This window comes from Cucumis sativus, chromosome 6, assembly GCF_000004075.3.
Source record: "Cucumis sativus cultivar 9930 chromosome 6, Cucumber_9930_V3, whole genome shotgun sequence".
Lineage (NCBI taxonomy): Eukaryota > Viridiplantae > Streptophyta > Magnoliopsida > Cucurbitales > Cucurbitaceae > Cucumis > Cucumis sativus.
The window spans coordinates 30,656,067-30,677,099 of NC_026660.2; the positions used below are offsets into that span (position 1 = coordinate 30,656,067).

Genomic DNA, 21,033 nt, shown 5'->3' on the forward strand with positions numbered 1-21,033 from the left:
ATAGTTCTTTTGCTTTTTGCATGATATAGGGATTGATGCAAAGTATGGTGTTTCTTGATGTTGACAAACCTCTAATTCCCTTTCCTTTTTCTCTTCCCTTCAATTTTGGTTGGTTTTCCTTTCATTTCTCATCTTTAGTAGGTTTCTTTTTTTTTAAAAAAAAAAAAAGAGTCTACTTTCAAAACTACGTTTGTTGTTATTTATCAAGGATAATATGAAAAAATGAACCTCACTTGATTACACGTAATGCTATTTATTTGTATGTAATAAATGGTCAACTTTCACCTCCAAATGTATAATCATAATCATAGCAAGCAATTCAACTAAGGAACGAATGGTGCTTACTTTTATTATGCATAACAAATTATTTACTATTATCTTTATCATTCTCGTTATCGATGAGATTAAGAAGTTTAGTGAGAAATTCGTAAATTTAAGATTGCACACCAATAAAAGACTTGACACGTGGCCACAGCGGATTTGGGTGCTGGTATGTAGTATGAATTAAGTATGTATATTGATGTCCATTGTTTAGTTCTACTTTAAAAAGGAAACTTATTGCATAAATTTGAGAAGGGATCCCAAAGAATTGTATATTTAATATTGTTAATAGAAAATCCTTGAAGTACGTTAAATGCCACGTAGCAATATTGAAGTTATTTGGCAGAGATGAGTTTGCTTTGACATGGGAAATGGGATGAAAATGTCAAGGTTTTTCCTTTCTTTAAGGGATCATGTTAGATCTCATACCCTTATCTTCTTGTACTCATTTTTTCTTTCTTTATCTCATCTATCACACATCAAAAGATGCAACTTTTCATTCAAATTTTATAACATATCAATTCTTTGCCATAAAAAAAGATTAAGTTTTCTACGTCATCTTTTTCAACTCGATATTGTAATTATTAGAAACAAGTACAATATTGCCAAATTAAAAAGATTTGTACACTATTATTCCTTGGTTCTTTGTTTCTAAATCCAACTAGGATTAAGATCAACAGTTAATATTGGATGGAATCTGATGGTTTTGTTTGTAATTTCCTACTGATAAAGTCACAATAATGTTTACACAACATCGGAGCATAAATGATTCGATTCTTCCTAACAAAAGTGAATATGAGAAGATGCCAGTTTTGAAAATATACATGAAATAAAATTGGAATTTGAATTGGTCCTTAAAACCCTATACACTATAACCACATTTAAGTTTAGGTGTTATGTTACATTTCCAATACAGTACAACTTGGGAAATAGATGAGTTGAATTGAATCTCTCCTCTTGACTGACACACATCTGTGTTTGAGGAAAATGCAGATCTTTGAGCTAATTAAATCAACTTTTAAGTTCTGCTAGATTCTGGCTGGGAGAAGCTTTAGATTCATGGCCATCTAACAACATTTGGAAACCTTTTTCCACTGAAGGGGTTGGGGGGTAAAAAAATCCTAACATTTTGTGAACTTCTAACTCACAAGAAGGCTAACTAGCCGGGAATAAAAGTTGCAGAATCTACAATATTTTATACAAAATATAAGATACTTATCTGATCCCCTTCCTCAAGTAGTATAAAACATATACTACTCTCTGGATCATTTGAGGCTAAGCTAAAGAGCAAGTACTGTTGTGGCCTTGACCTTTTCATCTTCCCCACCGTTTCGGCTGTTGCTGTGATCCGGTTGAACGAGGTGATGGATCGGGGCTTTCTGAGACTTCAAGATGGGTTGGCAAATGATTAGGAAGACTTCTTTGAACAGACTGCTCGGAAGAATCTTCTTTGGCTAAGGAAGAAAAGAGAGATTCAAACAGAGGCCAAAAGGTAAAAATATGATTGAAGATTTTAGAATCGTGAATGTACCAAATAGAGTTGTCACAGATGGTCTCTTGGTCTTGATTGGCTTTTTCCTCATCTCAGCTGCAAATTAAGATTGAAGCATCCATTAGTTTGTAGTTTCTGGTGAAATACGCTCATGTGAAAGAAACTTGGGGCGGGAATGTTAGACTTCATTGATATTACTACAAACTGGGACTACCACATGTTCATTTAGGAATGAATTGTTAAATTCAATGAAAAATAAGTGGAGACATACTAATGCCAGACAAGTGGTGTTCGTTGACAATTTCAAAATTCTTGTATGTGTAACCAACAAAGTTCACGTCCTTGGGTGAAAGCTTCTGCTGAATAACAAAAGCTCGAATTAGTTGCTTTGCTACAGAGAATTTTTTGAGAAGAAACAGTTGTGGTAAGATGCACACCACAATTCAAGAATAAAACAACGTAAATATTCGAGCTAGAGCAAGTATTAAAATGAAAATCAACAGAATCTAGTATGCAAATTTCTTCCCATGCAGTGGAATCTTGAGATGCTGTATCATTGCAAGCACTCGTCAAGCTGATCAATCATTTTGTATTTAAAAATAATAGTTACTTCTGACATGTTTTACTTATAACAGTTTTGTAGATACTGCTTTAGAAAGATGTCCTTAAAAGCATTCCTATATTATCAAAGGTTACTGTCACCTTCTACTATTAGCACAAGTGTTCTTTTTCTTTTTCTTTTGTTGCTATAAGGATATTCGAAGTTTTGTACATAAGCTGCGACAGGTTTATAGATAGACCATGGAAGAATATATCAGTCATAAATTTCGATAAACCTTTAAAATCAGCTATGGTTCTTAAAAATAAAAATAAAAATAAACTATAAGGGGAAAAAAACTTGAGACATGTTGACTTGAGAGATTAAACATCTTAAGATTTTCTCATCCGTCAACACATTGAGAGAACAATAGTTATGTGGATAAAAAACCTTTAAAAACTAGCTATGGTTAGTAAGTAATGTAGCAGATTACTTATGTGATAATGTGTTGAGTTGAATGGAAAATTTATTAGCTTTCCAAAACAACAAATCGCAGACTTACCTTTCTCAAAGGGCCCGACTTTGATGTAGTTTGCCCTGGCACACCCAGCTGTATAACACAAAAATCCACTAGACCATGATTAATAAACAATTGAGCATCAATTAGGAATTAAATATGTATTAGAAATAGTAAATACTAAACGTTACATGAATAGCCTTCATATAGGGCAAAAGTCAAAACCAAGGAAACTCTCTCCTGGAAATTCTAATGCCCTGGCATTATGGATGGATCCCAAATCCTTATTCACTTAATTAGGATTCAAGTACAATTTTGAATAGTTATGTAATTTTAAGTTTTTACATTCAAATTAAGTGCACAGTGAACCAGTCAATGACAAGTTATCCATCCTTATATATATAATATAAATGTGAAAAACTCCATTTCAAACAAGTACTATTTATATTTGTGTACCTACTTGAGATCCATGTTGCATCTAAATAATGAAGGAGTAACATTTGGAACTAAGATGAAACCTTATAAACAAAGAAAACAACTATTTTGATATCAAGCTTTTTACTATAGTAAAAAATTACGTGATCCTCATACAGATAACAAAGCAAATAATAAATGGCCTTTGTACAACAACAAAAAAAACGTTAATATTTTACCTCTTCATACTTCTCAAAATTTCGAGTGTCTAACTCATCCTGTATTTCTGGGATTATAACAGCTTCCATTTGATACAATTTATCCCATTGTGTACCTTTAAACCATGGATGCGCCTAACAAACGACATTTGATGAGTCATATATTCAACTTGATGAATGAATTGGAAAGGATAAGATTATGCTAACCTTAATTTCTTTAGCTCCTTTGGTTCCAAGCCTTTGCTCAACATTGCATAAAAGTTTGCAAATAAGATCTTTGGCCTCGATGGAAATTTTTGCTTCTGTAGGGAATCTCAAATGTGTTCTCCAGTTAATAATCTGCACCACATAAATTGACCATCTTTTGGTGATCATACTTCAAATCAGAAGTTAGCAGTACTATCATTCATTTCATCGACCAAAATATTTTAACCTGAAGATCTAATACATACCATACTTACTACTTATACTTTTAACTATTCTCATTACCTAATCAAGACAACTACGAAGAGTTCTACATGCCTACTGCCTATGCTAACAAACGATTAATTTCCCCTACCTTTCTACATGTAGACATTGGATCATCAGAATAGAAAGGTGGAAATCCCACAAGCATTTCGTACATGATTGCACCAAGAGACCACCTAAAAACAACTTCGTATTACAATTTGATAAAGAACCATAATGAAATGATGTTAAACACAAGAAACAAGCATACCAGTCGCACTCCATTCCATATCCCTTCCTCAATAACACTTCTGGGGCGATATAGTCCGGTGTTCCAACAGCTGAATAAGCCTATTACAACACAAAATAATACTAATAATAATAAAAAAAATCACAAGTAAACTTATATACAGAAAGACACATACATACATGGGGAGAAAGAAAAGTCATACAAAATATAAACACTTAATATATAAGCATATGAAATGGCCATGTCGACCTAAATTAAAGAGATAAGGTTCATATCTTCTTTCACTAAAATTTACGGAAAGTTGATAGGAAGCTAAAGCTGGAATTAGATTTTTCAACAATCATACGTCCATAAGGATATTGGGTAAGAATGCCCATAACAGCACAAAAATAAATATCAATTAAAAAAATTGTATAAAAGTTGGAATTTCCACACTAGATTTGCAACTAAATGGAAAGTTTTGACAAAAAGGATCTGAATAATAAAGCAATAAAGGAAGAGTGTCTTATGATGAAATTCAAAGATGATAAAGATGAAGTATGGCCCTGAATTAGATTTAGAACCAACTAATGAATGTCTTATGATGAAGTATGAATTAAATTTCCATACACTATATATTGGTCACATTTCCATAGTATGGTCTGTTAATCTTTTTCAAACAAAAAAAAAAAAAGAAGCAAGGAAGAAATACAATTCCTGTTCAGACAAGCAGAAAAAATTAAATTCGTGATCAAGTCAATTTTGACCGTGTTTTTCTGTCATTCCATCTATAAGATGTAGAAGCATCGCAATAAACAATTTTGAATGTCGTCACATCCATTATAAAAGAAATATATATCAAGGAAGTATTCAAATGGAATGACACGAAAATCTGCAATAATCAGAGATGCAAGTGAGGTGTTACACAGTTAAATCTTATGAATAAGAATAGAACCTTGTACACAGTCAACACTCAATTACGATTCAAAAAGAATAAAATAATAATAAATTGTCCAGCATTTTTTCTTGGTGCTTCATTCTTCCTTCAACCAACCAAAATTTTATCATATAGGATAGAATTAGAAATCAAACATGCAACTCTGCAACATACAAGGAATGAAACTATGACAAAGAGGAAAGGAGAACAAACCAATGTTCGTCTGTTCTTTTGCCAATGTATCAATTGTTCTTGTTGTGTCCGTTTTGATACACTAGTTTGACTACCATTTTCTGTGGAAGATCTGACATTCTTCACCATTACTTTTTCTTCCTCGGTGAGATTAGGGAAACTACTAGACTCCAAGGGTTTACACAACCCAAAATCTGAGAGTTTAATGTGGCCATAACGATCAAGGAGTAAATTATCAGGCTTGATGTCTCTAAAAAGCAGAAGAAATTCACATTACTTAAGTAAACTCAATAACGGTATTCAATGTAACAATATCTATAAATTCTGAAAAAATAATCTAAAGAGTAACTTACAGGAGAAGAAAAAGACGGACAAGATGCAAAAAATGTGAATTTTGAGGAAATTTTAAGAGAGCAATCAAAAGCAAGAATGTGGGTTGCGAGCTGATAAAGTGATGCCAAAAATTTGAATCTAAACTATTCCATGCGATATTCTCATCATAAAATGTGGAGAAAAGAAAATAAAATAAAATAAACTTCATCCTAAAAATGGAGAAAATCTGAAGTTGTGATGGTGGCCAATTTTATGCACCACAGATCTTTCAATTGTAAAACCACAGTGTTTATTTTTATTTAATTTAGTTTAGATATTTGTTTATTTTTTCAATCAAATGAAAATTGAGCAAAAAACCACAAACATAGACAATCTATGGGAGATTTTTTAAAGAAAAAGATATAAAACCTGTGAATGTAATTATGCTTGTGAATGGACTCTATAGCAAGGACTGTTTCCCCAACATAAAATCTAGCCTCATTCTCTGTCAAAATATCCTTGCGCATTAATAGGGTCATCATATCACCTCCAGGGAGATATTGCATAATAAGATACAAAAAATCATCATCCTGAAAGGAGCAGTATAACTTCACAATGTAGGCACTGTCAACCTCTGCTAGAAGATTTCTTTCGGCTTTGACATGTTCCACCTACAAGAGTCAAATCCATATTTCAGGGATCAAAGGAGAATTACTTTTATCTTCCTATTCGTTTTAATGGTATTTGCTTTCCAGCAGGATCTGAAAAACAATTACCAAAACAACCTACTTAAAGAACATTTCCTCGTACTTAAGTGAATATCAGAAAGCATTAGATCCTTTTCCATAATGCAAAAATCCATCCAGACTATCTCTGTGTCACAGTCTTGGCACTCCGTCTCTACTAAATCAAATGGATACTATCTCTAATCAATTAGCATATGGTCACATGACTGAAGTAGATGCTCCAAAATGCTCTGCACAGAGGTTGAACCTACTAGAAATTTTACCATGTCCATCCATGGAAGAAGAGAATCATCATCAAACAAGATAGGCATGATGTTCATAAATCAAAAAGCCTGTGATGGTATAAAGGATTCTACTATAGAATCCAATTTCTTGTCCTTTATTTAAAGGAATAGTAAGTTCTTATTCACCATCAAGTTCACATCAAATCTTAGGCATATTATAGAGAAGCTGGGTTGAAATTCAGAAGGAAGAATAGCCATCAACTAGAATATGTGAACTTATGTCAATCCATCATCAAAATAATTTAGGGCATCAAGGTTTCAGAAATACCTGCCCCCTGCGAAGCATCTCAGATTTCTTAAGCTTCTTCATTGCATATACATGACCTGTGGTTTTTTCTCTACAAAGTCTAACCTGAAAAATATTATAGAAAGAATAACTACCATAAGAACCTTCTTGAAAAAACAACCACGATTCATAACAAGATCCCTTGTATGTACATCCTGGTAAAGATAGATAATAGCCTACATGTGCCCTTTTGTACTATTATCAGTCAACCGAGATAAAAAGGAAATTAGACAACAATAAGTGAAAACAGAACGAGAAATAAAGAATGGTTGGGATTTAAAAGTTCAAACAATAACATGACAATGGAGAAACAAACCTCCCCAAATGCACCCCTTCCTATAATTGTCAAAAGTTCAAAGTCATCGACACCCATTTTATGTCTACGAAGGCGCATGTATTCTGTCTCCTTCTGTTCTAAATATTTAAGAACATTTATTTGGTCTTCCTCAGAAGCATCCGCATCAGCAAGCCTTCTCTCCAACACCCAACGTCTGTCAAAATATCCAAAGTATAATTAAAATATAGCAAAACAAGGATAGAAACATTATGATCACTTCAATATAAGCGCATGTATTTACATATATGAATTCAATGACCCCTGCACATATTTTATTATAAGTTACTTCTAGATCCCATGGAAACCATCAACTGTAACCATCTTATTTAATTTAAACATAAAAACTATACATACAAAAGAAAAAATACCTCTCCTTCCTATCTTGCAATGACTTCATTTGAGATTTGTAATGGTTTTCGATATATTGCTTGGCAACCTCAACTTTCTGCTTCGTCGCACTTGAAGGTACATCCGGAGCCTCATTGTCACTTACAGTTTCCTTCTTTACTCTAGTTTGGAACTTCTGAAACCAACTCCTTGCTGAATCCATATTAACTCTTTTAATCACGATCAGGCATTATTCTTTTCCACCTGCAATAAATGAAGCACACAAGAATGTTTACAGATTATTGCATGACATAATATGATCATTGCATATTGATCAATAATAAGGATAAAATACCAAAAAGAGTTCAGATTCCGCCAAAGACGAAACTGAAAAATACAGTAGAATACAAAAGTTTCATTTCACGTGAAATAGATTGAGAATTCAAAAGCCGTCCCCATATCACCTTCTCAGACCAGTAGAAGCCACAAAAACAATCTCTGATGATCAATATAAATGTACCGTTATCACTATATTCTGGTAATTTTACTAAGGTCCACCAAAATTTTCTTCCCTCAGTCTCCGAACCCCTAAAAAACATCAAATAAACTATCGCCTCCACTCAAAGAATCGTAAAGATACGAGAAAAGTTCACAAGTTCTTGACGGTGAAAACCTCCAACTCCCTTTTAAACTCCATTAGCCTACAAAATACTAAAAAGGGAAAAACGAAACTAAAAAAACTATACCCTCAAGACCCAGATAGCTCCATGATGCATGTTCTTTAAATTTTCTTCCAAAAAACAAATCCCTCAAAAATAAAGTTCCCTCGAGTGTTGATCACAAGCTGCCATGATTGACCATAAATTTCTTCAGCAAATACACGTTACACGAAAACGTCCAAGCCGGCTAACTCAATCAAATATGTTTATTCAGAATTAAAATACTAATAGTTATAATAACAACTCCGATGAAGCCCACATCAGTTGCAATTACTAACTGCACATAATCCATAAGCAACCATCCGAAAAAATAAACAAAAATTAGGTACCCCCAAATAAAAAATAAATAAAAAGAAAAGAACCTGAGTGAAGAAGACGATCGGAAGCTGAAAAAGGGTGTATTCGTTGGCAGTAGGTGATCTTCCTGCTCCACGAAAATTAGGGGAAAGGGAATTGAGAAGAAAAGTAATAGAATGGATAAAGAAATAATATAATGGAATGGGAATAACAAAACTAAGATTAAAGTGTAATTAGGGAGAATTGAGGTACATGATTAGTAGGTAATACGATGGAATTTAGTGGATAAAATAAGAATAATAACCTTTACTTTGGTGCAACTCACAGTGACGTTGACATGGAAGTTGGTGTCTGCTGCCTGCAAGGCCGCTTTCGGAAACTGCCACCGGCGCGTCGGAGCTTCAGTAGCGTACATGAGACAATCCAATGAAACCGACACGTGTCCACTGCCGGTTGCAGCCGGCCGGCTACGTGCGACCACGTCGTCTCCGTTAAGGCAGCAGATGATTGGGTCCGTTCCACTAATCTCCACCGCCCACGTGTTCCTTTGATTGACTATTTAAAACCGCGTCCCATTTGCGACTCGGCCGGCCTCCTCACCCAATTCTAACGGTTCACCCAATGTTTTCTTTTCCTATTCAGATTAATTTACTCACCATAAAGTTAGAATATAGTTTCCACATTAAGAGTGACTTTCAAGTTTCCTCCAATTTTCAAATTCCAATGTTGATCTTTATAATTAAATTTAGATAAATACAACGGCTGCACAAAAACAACAATACTTTAATGTTCCTGCCTATAGTTTTTTCTTCTTCTTCTTTTTTTTTTTTGTTTAAATCCTCACATTGATAATGATAGAGGTTTAAAAATATTGGATGCAAATGTACATAAACTACTACTTTTCAATTTACGAACAGATTTGAATTGACTTTGTCAAATGAGTAGAAATCTTCAAGTTAATCCAAAATGCAAAAGTTTGATAATGTTTGTTCTTGTTATACTTTTTAAATAGTAATAATAAAGTAAAATAAACAAGTCGGAGTTGCCCATTGATATATGTTGATAGTTGGGCTTTGATGAGATAGGTAAGTCGGCCCAACAAGGATGGCTTCAAATCCTAAAATGGGAACTCAAAGGATGACTTCAAGTTCAACTCATATATTTTCTGATTTTATTGCTTTCTCTTTTGAGGTAAAATCCATTCGAGGAACAAAACTTCAGCTAACACCAACAGACTCCCAATAAATAAAGGGGAGAAAGAAGCCAACAAGGGTTATAAAAGTGTAAAATATTGAGGGATAGAGTTCCTTACTATATTGTAGTTAACTAAAAACAAGTTTTAAATACATATAGAGTGAGTGATTAGAGAACAATATGAGAGATGATGTATAGATGGATCCAACAAAGACCTTAAACATTCTACCATTTCTAAACCCTTTTCTAACTTATGGATATATAGGTTGTCCGCTTTTGGTTCTTCCTCCTGTTGACCTATGAGTTCTTTCACTGTCTTCCTCTGGGTTTAGTGCTGTCATTTACAGAATTTGAGATAGGGGGAGGGGGTGGGAATAATATGAAAGGGGTGACGACAGAAGGCATGTAGATTAATTATTAAAAGATAAAATAAGATCTCCAAACCCACCTGGATTTGCTTCTTAAATGGAAGACCACTTGGCCTTTCTATTTTCTCTCATGGACCATATCTTACCAACTACGCTCTACCCCATCTATCTCTTGATTCTCTTCTACTCACTCACTTTGTTTTTCTTTGACAATACACGCACACGCACATGTATGCATTTCTGCAATAATATACATACATATATATATTGGGTATAATCTTAGGTTACAGTTATATTTATGCAAGGCATGATCTAGACGTTCAACTATAAGAAATCTCTGAAAATAAAGCACGAATAATAATATATATATATATATAAAAGATAATGATGAAGAAGGTTGAGAAATGTAAGAAGAGACATGAATTTGATGAGCACTCATTTTAATGCATAATAAAGAGAGATGGGACAATCATTAATGTCTATTTTCTTGCAAGGCAATCATTGTATATTGTAAATAATTAAAATCCCTAAAACTGGAGCCTCACAAATAATGCCATTTATTCTATCTTATACTCTTGTTTTCCTATTTCACAACTTGTTTTTTTGCATACCCAAAATTCATAGAATGAATAAAAAGGGAACCCCTAAATTTAGATTTTCTTATCAAACTTTTAATTTGTAAATTAGATACGTATTCTATATGTTTTATTCTAAACTTGAAGTCTACTAATTTTAACCAATAATGATGTTGGAAAAATCATGTTCATATACCAAAAAAATATTTAATATACAAAATAGACCACTGATTTAAGTGGGCAACATTTTATAAACTTCAATAATAAAGAATCAACTTTAATATATATCCTTTCTAGTACCAAAAATGAAAGTGCAAGTGAAAATTTAAACTTCATATACTTTAAGAGCACATGTTATCAAGTCTAAATCATATTAATGTCTTGTTATTGTTGCTAAACACTGTTTTATCTGATGACTTGGTTCCAATGAAATTGATTAGGTTTCCAAGGTCAACTCTGAAGGTAGGTGACCTAATTTTTTTTATTGAAGAGTTAATATAAATGAAAATTAATGAAAAAGGGAAAACATATATTTATGAGAGTTCCTGTTAAATATTATAGACTAAATTTGAACTTAAAAGATTATGAAAACTGTGTGTTTAAACTTTCATCAAAGGACATAAGTAAGGAAGATGATATAAGAAATAGATACAAGGGTATAGGAGAGGGCAGTGGTGGAAATAGAGAACTATATATTATAAACAATAATGATCAAGGATGAAGAAGAAAATGCAGTATTTGATGGATCCTCCACAACCGCTAACATTGGGAACAAAGATGATATAATTAAAAGCAATGATATAATATAATATGTAAGGTTAAGAAATGGATGAATACTTGTGGTTGTAATGAAATGTCTACAAGTTAAGTGACACACATAGCTTAGAACAAACTTGATCTATGTGGGATTTAATTTTCTCTGTCAACTTAGAATAATGGAAACCATTATATCTATATTTTAATTTTTCCTTTCACATTGAGTTATTATTGACTAAATATTATTATTATTAAAAGAAAAGGATAATGATGTGGCCTCATACCCATCTCTTTTAATTTACTATATAGTTTTTTTAAATCATTGCAAGAACTTGGACGACAATCACCCTCTCCACAATACATTTCCTTACCTTTGAAGGTCTTCAAGTTTAATTTTGTTTTTATTACTTAAAATAACTATACAACACGTACTAAATGGAAAATTGTAACGAAAATTAATCACTCTTTGATTTTTCTTTAATCGACTTTCAATGTCATATGCTCTAAATAGACTTTAAAATTATGAGTATAGCGATAAAGTTGAAGTTGAAATTTGTCTGATTAATAATAATAAACATATAAACAAAGGGGTTGATACAATTAATCAAAGGGAGATTAAGATTAATAGATTAATAGATTAATAAAACATAAGCTTATTAGGATGAAAATTAGGAAGGCATGGGTTGATGGTGGTTGATCTTTAGCGGAGCCATCCCGGATTTCTTCCTCTTCTTCTTCTCGTAAGCAATTCCTCTAGCTTTCGCCTGCGACTCTCTCACTTCCCTTAAATACAGCCTCACGGCTCGTGTACCGAACGGGTTGGTATCAGGTTGGCCGCCGTTCTCCTCAAAGGCTGCGCGGAGGCGGCCGATGAGGGCGTCGAGGCTGCCCCAGGCCTGACGGAGAGGACAAGGGCAGGGAGCAGGGGGTTGTGGGTGACCGAAAAAGGGACAGCTGGAGGTGTGGACCTTCGTCTTACCGAACTGGTCCAGGTAGCGGAGGAACTCGAGAATATGAGCCCCGCTGCAACGGGATAGCGTGAGTGGTGGGCGGTGGTTCTTTAGGTACTGCCCGAACGTGTTCCAGTCTCGCCGCTTCTGTGACTCGTACCTGTGTTAACGGGTTAGTGTAGTCGACTCAACTCATCTACTCTAATTTCTTCTTTATTAAAATATATATATAGACAAAAAGGATTGAATTCATTTTTATCTTTTTACTATGTAACGATAACAATAGAGATAAAAAGCCAATTTATTATGAGTGCATGGGCCTTCTTACTTCTACGCATTAAACTTTATACACTTAACCTTGAGAAGAAAAATGAATAAATCTCACATTTGTTATAAGATAGAGATGAGGGGAGAGAGATGAAAATGATGAAATAAAATGGAAGTACCTGCTGAGCGCAGGTGTGGGAGGAGATGGTGGTGCGGGGAGCAAGAGAGGATAGTGGGGATGGTTGTCGGAGGTGGTAGAGGCGGAGGTGTAAGTGGTGACGGCGGAGGAGGCGGTCACTTCCATGGCCAACATGGTGGATGGATGGATGGATGGATTAATAAATAAAATTAGGGAAAGGAATTGAGAATGGAAGTGAGAAAGTGAAGGAGGTAGAAGAAAGGTATAAAAGCATAAATAAAGAAATAATGGAGAAGAAAGAGAGAGTGTTTAGGGGGAAGGGAGAAGAGGGAAGAGGGACAGAGAGTGAGGACCTATGGAAAAACACAACCACGTCAAGCAACCACAAGTCATTGACAGTTCCAATATCGTTTCGAAACGTCATTTCCTAATTCCCCTTTTTCTTCTTTCTTTCTAACTCTCTTTCCCTTACTTAAATATTATATAATAATCCCCCTTAATTATACTTTATTAACTTAATGTGAACATTAATCAACAATTACAGAACTTAATTCACTTAAATTTGTGAAATATGTGCTTTTTAATCGGTAGATACATTTTTTGTTTTATTTCTAAATTATTCCTCCACTTGCTATCTTCTCTCCAATAATTTCCAGATTTTTATTATATATATATTTCTTTTAATTCACAAACATGGAATCATTTCGCTCATCGTTTTAGGTTTCTTTTCTATTCTTTCTTTTTTTTCTTTCTATAAATATATATAAAGGAATACGTGCTTAGGATATTGTTGTTTTTGCATGTTGTATTTTTAAAATTATGTGATTTTGACATTTGTGCATAGTTGGTTCAATGTGGATAATAATGTTAATATTACTCTTGCTATTGGTTACATATAGATATCTAATTGTGTCGATTTCTTATTAATCTATACTTCAAGTCACACAACTTCTTGTTACTCATACTTTTACTTTCATGGCTCTCACTCTCTCGTGCCTTATCACGATTTCCTTCAACTTGCAATTCAAATATTGTTTCTCTTACATTTATTATCAATGATCATATTCGGTTAAGAGCTTGCCAAATTTAAAGCTTGTTATGTGATTTGTGTTATGATATAAGATTCTATATATTAACATTGATTGTTATTATTTGTAATGTACTAAATGTGTGTGGTAATGTGGTAATGTGGTATGGGTGATGGAGGAGATGGAGATATTGTATAGAGGAATTCCGGGAAAGACACAATAGCAGAAGTAGGGGGAAAAGAGGGGTTGGAGATGGAAAGATGCATGGAAGGGGGGGAGATAGATTCTTGAATCGGGACAGAACAAGCCATAAAAAGCACCATTTTTCGCCGGTGAGATCTAAATTTTTCCTCTGCCGTGTGGAATCCTGATGGATGTGACTACTAAGCTTTCCCTGCCATTTCGATGCGATGGGAATGGGAATGGCTCCAAAATTTCGCCTAAAATCCCCAATTACAGGTCACATCACTTCAATTTCTAAACTCACTTTACTGTTCATTCCCTATTTCCCAATCCAATTCCATTTTCCCCAAACCCTAGTTTTTTTTCATTTACTTAAGAGAATTCCAATCATATTCCTTTACATTGTTCTCTGTATGATAATGAATATGGTCTTCTGTAATATGTGAGATGAAGATAAGTAGTAATCAAATAGTTGGTGTCTGCAATAGGAAACGATATGAAGATGAATTGAAGGGAGTAGAGTTAGAACAACACATGATGCTATAGGCTATAGCTATGAATGTGGTACTTGATGTTTAATATATATTGACACACACACACACAGGTAGTAGTACTATATATAGTACCAGACATTAGTCTTTTCTTCTGCAAAAGCATCAGAAATTACCAATTCATCATGTGCACACAAAATAAGATTTTCAAAAAGGGTTGGGCTTATAATTGTAAAGAGGCGGAGGTGGGCTACAAGCAGAAGTTAGCAAAAAACTTAATTAAAGAGAGCATAATTGTAGAACTAGAACTAGAAAGAAACAGTCTAGGTAGGGTGGTGAAGTGGAGACTTCATTGTGTTTAATTTTTGTTTCTTAATTGGTTATGGGGTTGGCAGAGTGGCTGGTTTGTCTGCCTCTTTTGTAGTTAGGCGCCCAAGATGGGATAAATATTATAAATACAGGCAATGTTAGGTCTTTTCTGTATGTCAAATCTTCCAGTCATTTCATATTTCCCTTTTTCTCCACTGCTTTAGATTTCATCAATCATCCAAATCCACTCTCCTTACTCGTCATTTATTGGATCTCTCAATTCCTTTCTTTTCTTTAATCTGCTTTGTTTAATGATCTTTTTGGTTACAGATTGTTCGTCTTTTTAAGAAAATTACATAAAGCTTGTCTCTCTCTCTCTCTCTCTCTCAGAGGTCTTTGCTTTCTAGACTTGTTTTTGGATTTTCTTGAAAAATATCAGGAGAAGTAAGTATGTGCAGATAGATATTTTAGAGCTTGTTTTAAATTTTTAGAATAATTGAAGGTGATGTGATTTCAAAAGTAATCCGTATATCTTTGATTTGAGATTTCAATTACTTTTAACGAGCTATACAATCACAACTTAAAAACATGTGTATTAAACAGAAAATCGAAACCTGGTTTCTGAGTAACCCTCCCTCCTACTTTTACACACATAAATTTTATTTGATAAATGTATTTAAAAAATACAAAGTGCCACATGGTATGTTTTAAATTGCTTTCATTTCCTCCATTAAGAAAAATTGCTTTCTTAACAGTTAACAGCTGTGACCTTCCTTAACTTTAGAATAATGGAGGGTGATGTAGTTTCAAAAATCATTGATTTCATTTTATCTAAATCTTTCCAAGTTATTCACAGCTGAAACATATTTTTCGGTTTATGTAGTTTCAATTTGTAACAATAAAGTCTTAAACTTTATTATGTTACTTAAAGTTGTAACAATTTAGCTCCTATATTAAGATTTTGTATATATATCAAAGTTGCTTCATAAAAAAATATAAATTGATATGTAATTTGAATAATTATTTTACCAAACTGTTAAAACACAATTACTGGACACTTTTTAGTCTTTTACTTAATGGGTAACATTTTTTTTTTTTTTTTTTTGTGTGTGTGTGTGTGTGTGTGTGTGGAGGTGAGGGGAACGTTTGTTTTTGTAACAGTGACCTTCCTTAATTTTAGAATAATTGAAGGGTAATGTGTATGAAAAATGATTTTATCTCCGATTTGTGATTTCTAATTATCTGAACTTTTACAAGTTACACACAACCTGTGATACATTATTCAAGACATATAAAAACAAGCCCTCCCTCTCAGCAATCTTATTTTAGAAACTCAGAAATCAAGGCCAACCAGAGAAAAAATTTCATTATCTAAGGGAACTCTCATTCCACAAAAACGTTGGATTACTGTTTAACACACAATTTACATTAATATCTATTAATATAACGATTGCCCCCCCTCTGGCAAGTAGGCACCTCTCTTTCTGTAGGACCTCTCTGTCTGTGCTTTGGAAGAGCTTGCTTCATGAAGAGAGGAGGATGGATGGCAGATGACAAAAATATATTTCACTTAAGCTCTGGCTTCCCCAGCAGCTCACAACAGCTCCAAGTTCCAAATCCAAGAAACTTCCCATGAAGGAAAAAAAATATTGTATTGCCAGAATGGTAGCTATCTGCTTACCGAGTTAGTAAACCTAAACCCACTGATTTCCATTTGCTTTGTCCTGTATTGTAACTTTCACTTTTTGTTCAGTAGGTTGGCCAAGTTTCGCAGATCCTCAAATGCATGCATTGTTTCAGCATCGAACCCTCCTGCAAACTGTAGCCGTAAAAGGAAAGAAAAAACAAAGAAACACATTCAGCAACAATCCTTGTGTTTTCACGAAGAAAAATGCAGTGAACGAAAGCTTATTAACCAATTGCTACCTGATGAATTCTAAAGGCAAATCTCACTCCTTGAAGAAGCATGTAATCCATTGCGGGATCTTTCTCCGATGAAGCCTTTGATTGAAGTTCCATTGCTACTCTCTTCATGTACATTTTTGCCAACTTCACCGAACCCAACTTTATCTACAACATAGAGTTCAGTTTTGGTTTTGTTCAAATCATCATAGATTGTTGTTCTTCGGAAATTATCCGGCAATAACATCATACATCATACATCTTATTGACTTTTCTTCAAACTGCTTTTTCAGAGGATGTGATATTTTAAGAAGTTGTACCTTGCTTATGATTCCATTGTCAAGCATCCAATCTGTGGGAATTTGGAACTCTTTGCAATTTCTCATCAATGATTCTCTCATCCGGAGAAGGTTATAACTACTACGTTCCATCCTGATTACATAAAAACATTGTTTATCATCATTGACTTCAAAGAACGAATAAAAAAAAAATCAGACGTGAGAGGCTTTAGATCCTTACTTCTCTGACAAAGCAACCATTTTTTTTAGAGCAATGTCACAAGGCAATCTGGGATCATCTTTGTAGGCTGAGATTTCACATTCCAATTTCTTTAGATCTCTGTATCCAAAGGCTGCTTCTCGCAAGGTGTCAGCCTTTCTCTCTGGCCAATCGAAGTGCTTCAAAACTGCCCTTTCATCCACCTTTGAGAATATTAATCATCAGCAAAATACTCAACTCTTCAACAAAATGATCAATTCATTATGCAGAGTAACAACTTCATATGGTTATCATAGAATTATCAACTCATTCAACTCGACATAGAAATTGAGAATATTACTTTACTGGCATCGCTCTAAGTTCAATTATTTCCTATAACGTTTAAATCAAATGCACCAAGATTCAGAGAACTTAAGGAATACCAGAAAGCAAAGTTCATCGTCAAGCCACTTCACAAATTCCACAATATCTTCTATCTTTAGATAAACTGCATTGTTGACCTCTCTTATCAGTGAATTTACAAACTCTCCCTGGGTCTCTATGTCTGCCTTTATCTGCAAAAGCATGGAATAACATTATGTTTTCTGATTATAGAACTACAATCAGAATGGAATATAATATAACCGAGAGCTTACAGCGAGCAAATGAGACGATCGATTCTCAATTTCCCCAATCATGCTGCTCCGGACATTTGAAACATCCGGAACATTGCATATGGTTCCATTAGAAGAATCTTTTCTAGAATCTCTCTTCATAAGTGAATGATAGAATTCAACAACTTGCGGAGCTCTCTGTACCATTCCCGTGGCACTCCTCACAGAAAACTTTGGAAGAGGAGGTGGCGGAGGAGGTGGCGGCAGAGGTGGCGGAACCTGAGCTCTGTTTTCTTCTTTAGGTTCACTAGAAATTGAGCAAGAAGGCCTTGGAGGAGGATTTGGTATACGCAATGCTCGTTTCTCCACATCCAAAGAGGCAAAATTCCTGTTAGTTTCGTGGCAATTTCCCAAAACATGAGGCCTTTGAATCACACCCAAATCATATTTCTGAGAGGAAAGAGGATCTACATCTTTTTCCATCTCTTTTGCACACATAAAGCCATCAGATTGTCTCCTCTTGTTTGGCTCCAATTCTTCAGGCCAGCATTTGGCTCCACTAATGGAGTGTCTTCTTCTGGGGCTTCTTCCTTCCTCTGTGTCAACCCAATTTTTGTCTAAAAGATTGTTGTCAGAACAATCTAAATTAGACAAGTCCTCATCAGTAATAGGCCATTTCTTCAACTTCTTAATTAGATTTATTCTTTTTGCACTACTATACTCCATGTACTCCTTTTGGCTGGATAATGAACCAATAGCTTCACTACTCCTCTCAACTGGCTGAGGGCTGGATGGGCTACCAGAATTCGCCGAGGGACTAGAATTTCGAAGCTCACTCCTTAAACAGGAATTGACCCACCTAAGGTATGCAAGTTCCTCAACCTCATTCAATCTGCTCATCTGCAGACCTTCCACTTGCTTGCACAAATCCTCATTTGTGTGTCTTAGCAAAGATACCTCTGCTTTGATCTTTGCTACAGCTTCACTCTGGGTAGTGACGACAAAGGTAAACCTTAGTTAGTGGGGAATATTTCGTAAACATTTGTAAAAAAATTTATCATTCAACACAAAGACCCTAGTATATGACTTAATGTTACCTCGGAATTCTTTGCTAGACAAGCTAGTTCAGACTCCACTGAAGAAAGCCTGCAAGCGAGGTTCCTCTTCTGAAGCTGAAGTTCCTTATTCAAGCGTCTCAACTCAACAACTTCCACCTCTACATTACCTGGCGCAGTCTGTTGCTCTTCTTGCTTCTCAGAAACCGATGGTAGAGTTACTAACTGCTCGGACAGGGCTCTTCTATCTTCTTCCAATACACTAACTTTTTTAGCAAGACTGTCTAATTCAACTTTCTTTTCCTCGAGTTCCCTTTCTAGTTCATAATTTCTAGTATTCCGCTTAAGTTCTGCAAGTTCATTCTGAAGTTCAAATTCTCTCTGCTTAGATTCATTTAGCAAACTTCTGAGTTGGTCGAGCTCAACGAACAAATCCCGAGATGATTGTCTGCGGTGGGTCTGATAAGACTGTGGATGAACTTGAGCAGGATTAGCCGAACATGCTAAATCCCCAATGATGGAACGCTTTATCCGAGAATGGGAAGGAACAAACTTCTCCTTCTGATTAACCAAATCCGAATTCCCAAGTGGTGGTGCTTTCTTGGGTTGAAGATTGCTCTGAGCTTTAGTTCTCTTGTCTGTGGAGAAACCTTTGACAATGTGAGAACCCCATGAAGAAGCAGCCCTCAATTTTGAACCATTCCCAGTACTTCCTTTGGCATTATTCTGATTTAAACACTTGGGATTTTGATTTTGATCAGCAAACCTAGATGGTTTCCCTCTGATTTCTAATGGGTTATCCTCCTTCATTCTGTATAAAGCTTAAGGAAAACTAAAAAAAAAAAAAGGACAAGAATGGTTCCGTTGGAGAAACAGCCAAGTAAAAACCTCACGACAACATCCTCAGTTCCATTGTCGAAGAAACCAACATGAAAAATGGAAGAGAAGGAGGTTGAGACAGTGAAGGTGGAGCCGAAGGAACAGAGATTTTGGAGGAGAAGAAAGGTGGGCTTAGCTCCAAGTTCGAGAATGAAAATGGAAGAAAGGTGGCAGGTTTCTCTTTATGGCTTTAGTTTTTTGAATTTTTGAAATTTGAATTTTGTGTGTTTGTTTTGAACGTCCGTTGTGTAGTATCGAGGGAGGAGTGAAAGGCAACGGTCGTATTACATTTTTGCACTTTCTTTATTTAACTCGAGATTATTAGTTGACCACCACATTTTCATTCTCCACTTCACTTGCTTTTATTATTGCTTCCTTTCCACTATTTCCATTCCTCTCTCTTTTTCTCTTTCTCTCTTTTTCAACTTCAAGCAATCTCAAGTTTTAAATTTAATGTTCTACTCTTTCTTTTTAAAAAATTAAATACTCATTCAAAAAAATAGGTTCTTTAAAAGAAAATTAGAATATTTGGCAGGGTAACCATATATATAGCGTTAGAAAATGTTTATGGCCCTCAAGGTTATATGGTGTCATGGTGTCAGTCAGGTGTTTCTTTGTTTGTTTGTTTACTTCTGTATTGGTATAACCTTTATTAGCACAAGGTATTGCCATTTCCCTTCTATCACACACACTCTCCTCTAGCCTCTATGTCCATTTCCATGCAGCCCAAAACACTAATCAAACAATTTGATCCTTTACAACCTGGCCCAACTCAAAATCCATTATACACTTCAGCCCATCAATTTCTTCATTTTGGCCACATCTTGACTTTTATATTTTTCATTTGTAACTTTGTAGAGTCTATAGATTTTAAGTCAAGAATTTTGTTGTGTGCTTGTGTTTATAATATTATATTTTGTTTTTTGTGTGTTTATGATGCATGACTTGCATACCATAAACTGGGCTTCATTCAATAAATTAGATCAGTATTTGGGGTGTATTTGTTTGTGGAATATTTGTGATCATATGATGTGTAAAGGTGGGGGGGTCCCTCTTCCAAGCAACTTACTTTTGACTCAATCCATCATCCTTCTAACCATTTCCAACCTAATAGCCACCACCTTGAAAATGATATCACCTATTTTCTTTTACTCAACCTTCTCCAACCCTTTTTCTAATATATACATACATACCATAATAGCTTTGTTTGATTATCTTCACAATACTATATAT

The 21,033-nt window shown here is 34.6% G+C and overlaps 3 protein-coding genes and 1 long non-coding RNA gene across 6 annotated transcripts; 1 reads left to right on the forward strand and 3 right to left on the reverse strand.

Moving 5' to 3' along the window:
- Positions 1-1,095: 1,095 nt before the first annotated feature.
- Positions 1,096-9,052, reverse strand: LOC101208438 (serine/threonine-protein kinase tricorner). 3 transcript variants are annotated; one of them, XM_031887606.1, is made up of 15 exons: positions 8,918-9,052; positions 8,679-8,740; positions 7,639-7,861; positions 7,250-7,424; positions 6,916-6,999; positions 6,047-6,288; positions 5,327-5,555; positions 4,219-4,298; positions 4,060-4,144; positions 3,708-3,839; positions 3,522-3,635; positions 2,914-2,961; positions 2,085-2,172; positions 1,853-1,909; positions 1,096-1,775 (listed from the first exon to the last, which is right to left on the reverse strand). In XM_031887606.1, exons 3-15 carry the CDS (start codon positions 7,818-7,820, stop codon positions 1,636-1,638), a joined length of 1,656 nt encoding a protein of 551 aa, XP_031743466.1. In that variant the 5' UTR covers positions 7,821-7,861; positions 8,679-8,740; positions 8,918-9,052; the 3' UTR covers positions 1,096-1,635. The 3 variants fall into 3 exon arrangements, with proteins under 3 accessions (XP_031743466.1, XP_004134550.1, XP_011658334.1); XM_004134502.3 differs by lacking the exon at positions 8,918-9,052 and having other exon boundaries at positions 2,085-2,169; positions 8,679-8,891; XM_011660032.2 differs by lacking the exon at positions 8,918-9,052 and having other exon boundaries at positions 8,679-8,891.
- Positions 9,053-12,046: 2,994 nt separating this feature from the next.
- LOC101208925 (protein LIGHT-DEPENDENT SHORT HYPOCOTYLS 4) lies at positions 12,047-13,286 on the reverse strand. Its single transcript, XM_004134842.3, has 2 exons — positions 12,903-13,286; positions 12,047-12,616 (listed from the first exon to the last, which is right to left on the reverse strand). Exons 1-2 carry the CDS (start codon positions 13,034-13,036, stop codon positions 12,175-12,177), a joined length of 576 nt encoding a protein of 191 aa, XP_004134890.2. The 5' UTR covers positions 13,037-13,286; the 3' UTR covers positions 12,047-12,174.
- Positions 12,509-16,707, forward strand: LOC116404546. Its single transcript, XR_004217400.1, has 3 exons — positions 12,509-12,628; positions 14,069-16,557; positions 16,627-16,707. It is a non-coding gene; the product is annotated as an uncharacterized LOC116404546 (long non-coding RNA).
- Positions 16,214-20,114, reverse strand: LOC101208194 (protein CHUP1, chloroplastic). Its single transcript, XM_004134501.3, has 7 exons — positions 18,964-20,114; positions 17,909-18,853; positions 17,696-17,827; positions 17,295-17,476; positions 17,096-17,207; positions 16,800-16,943; positions 16,214-16,692 (listed from the first exon to the last, which is right to left on the reverse strand). The coding sequence occupies exons 1-7, from the start codon at positions 19,729-19,731 to the stop codon at positions 16,612-16,614; spliced, it is 2,364 nt and encodes a 787-aa protein (XP_004134549.1). The 5' UTR covers positions 19,732-20,114; the 3' UTR covers positions 16,214-16,611.
- Between the last annotated feature and the right edge of the window lie 919 nt (positions 20,115-21,033).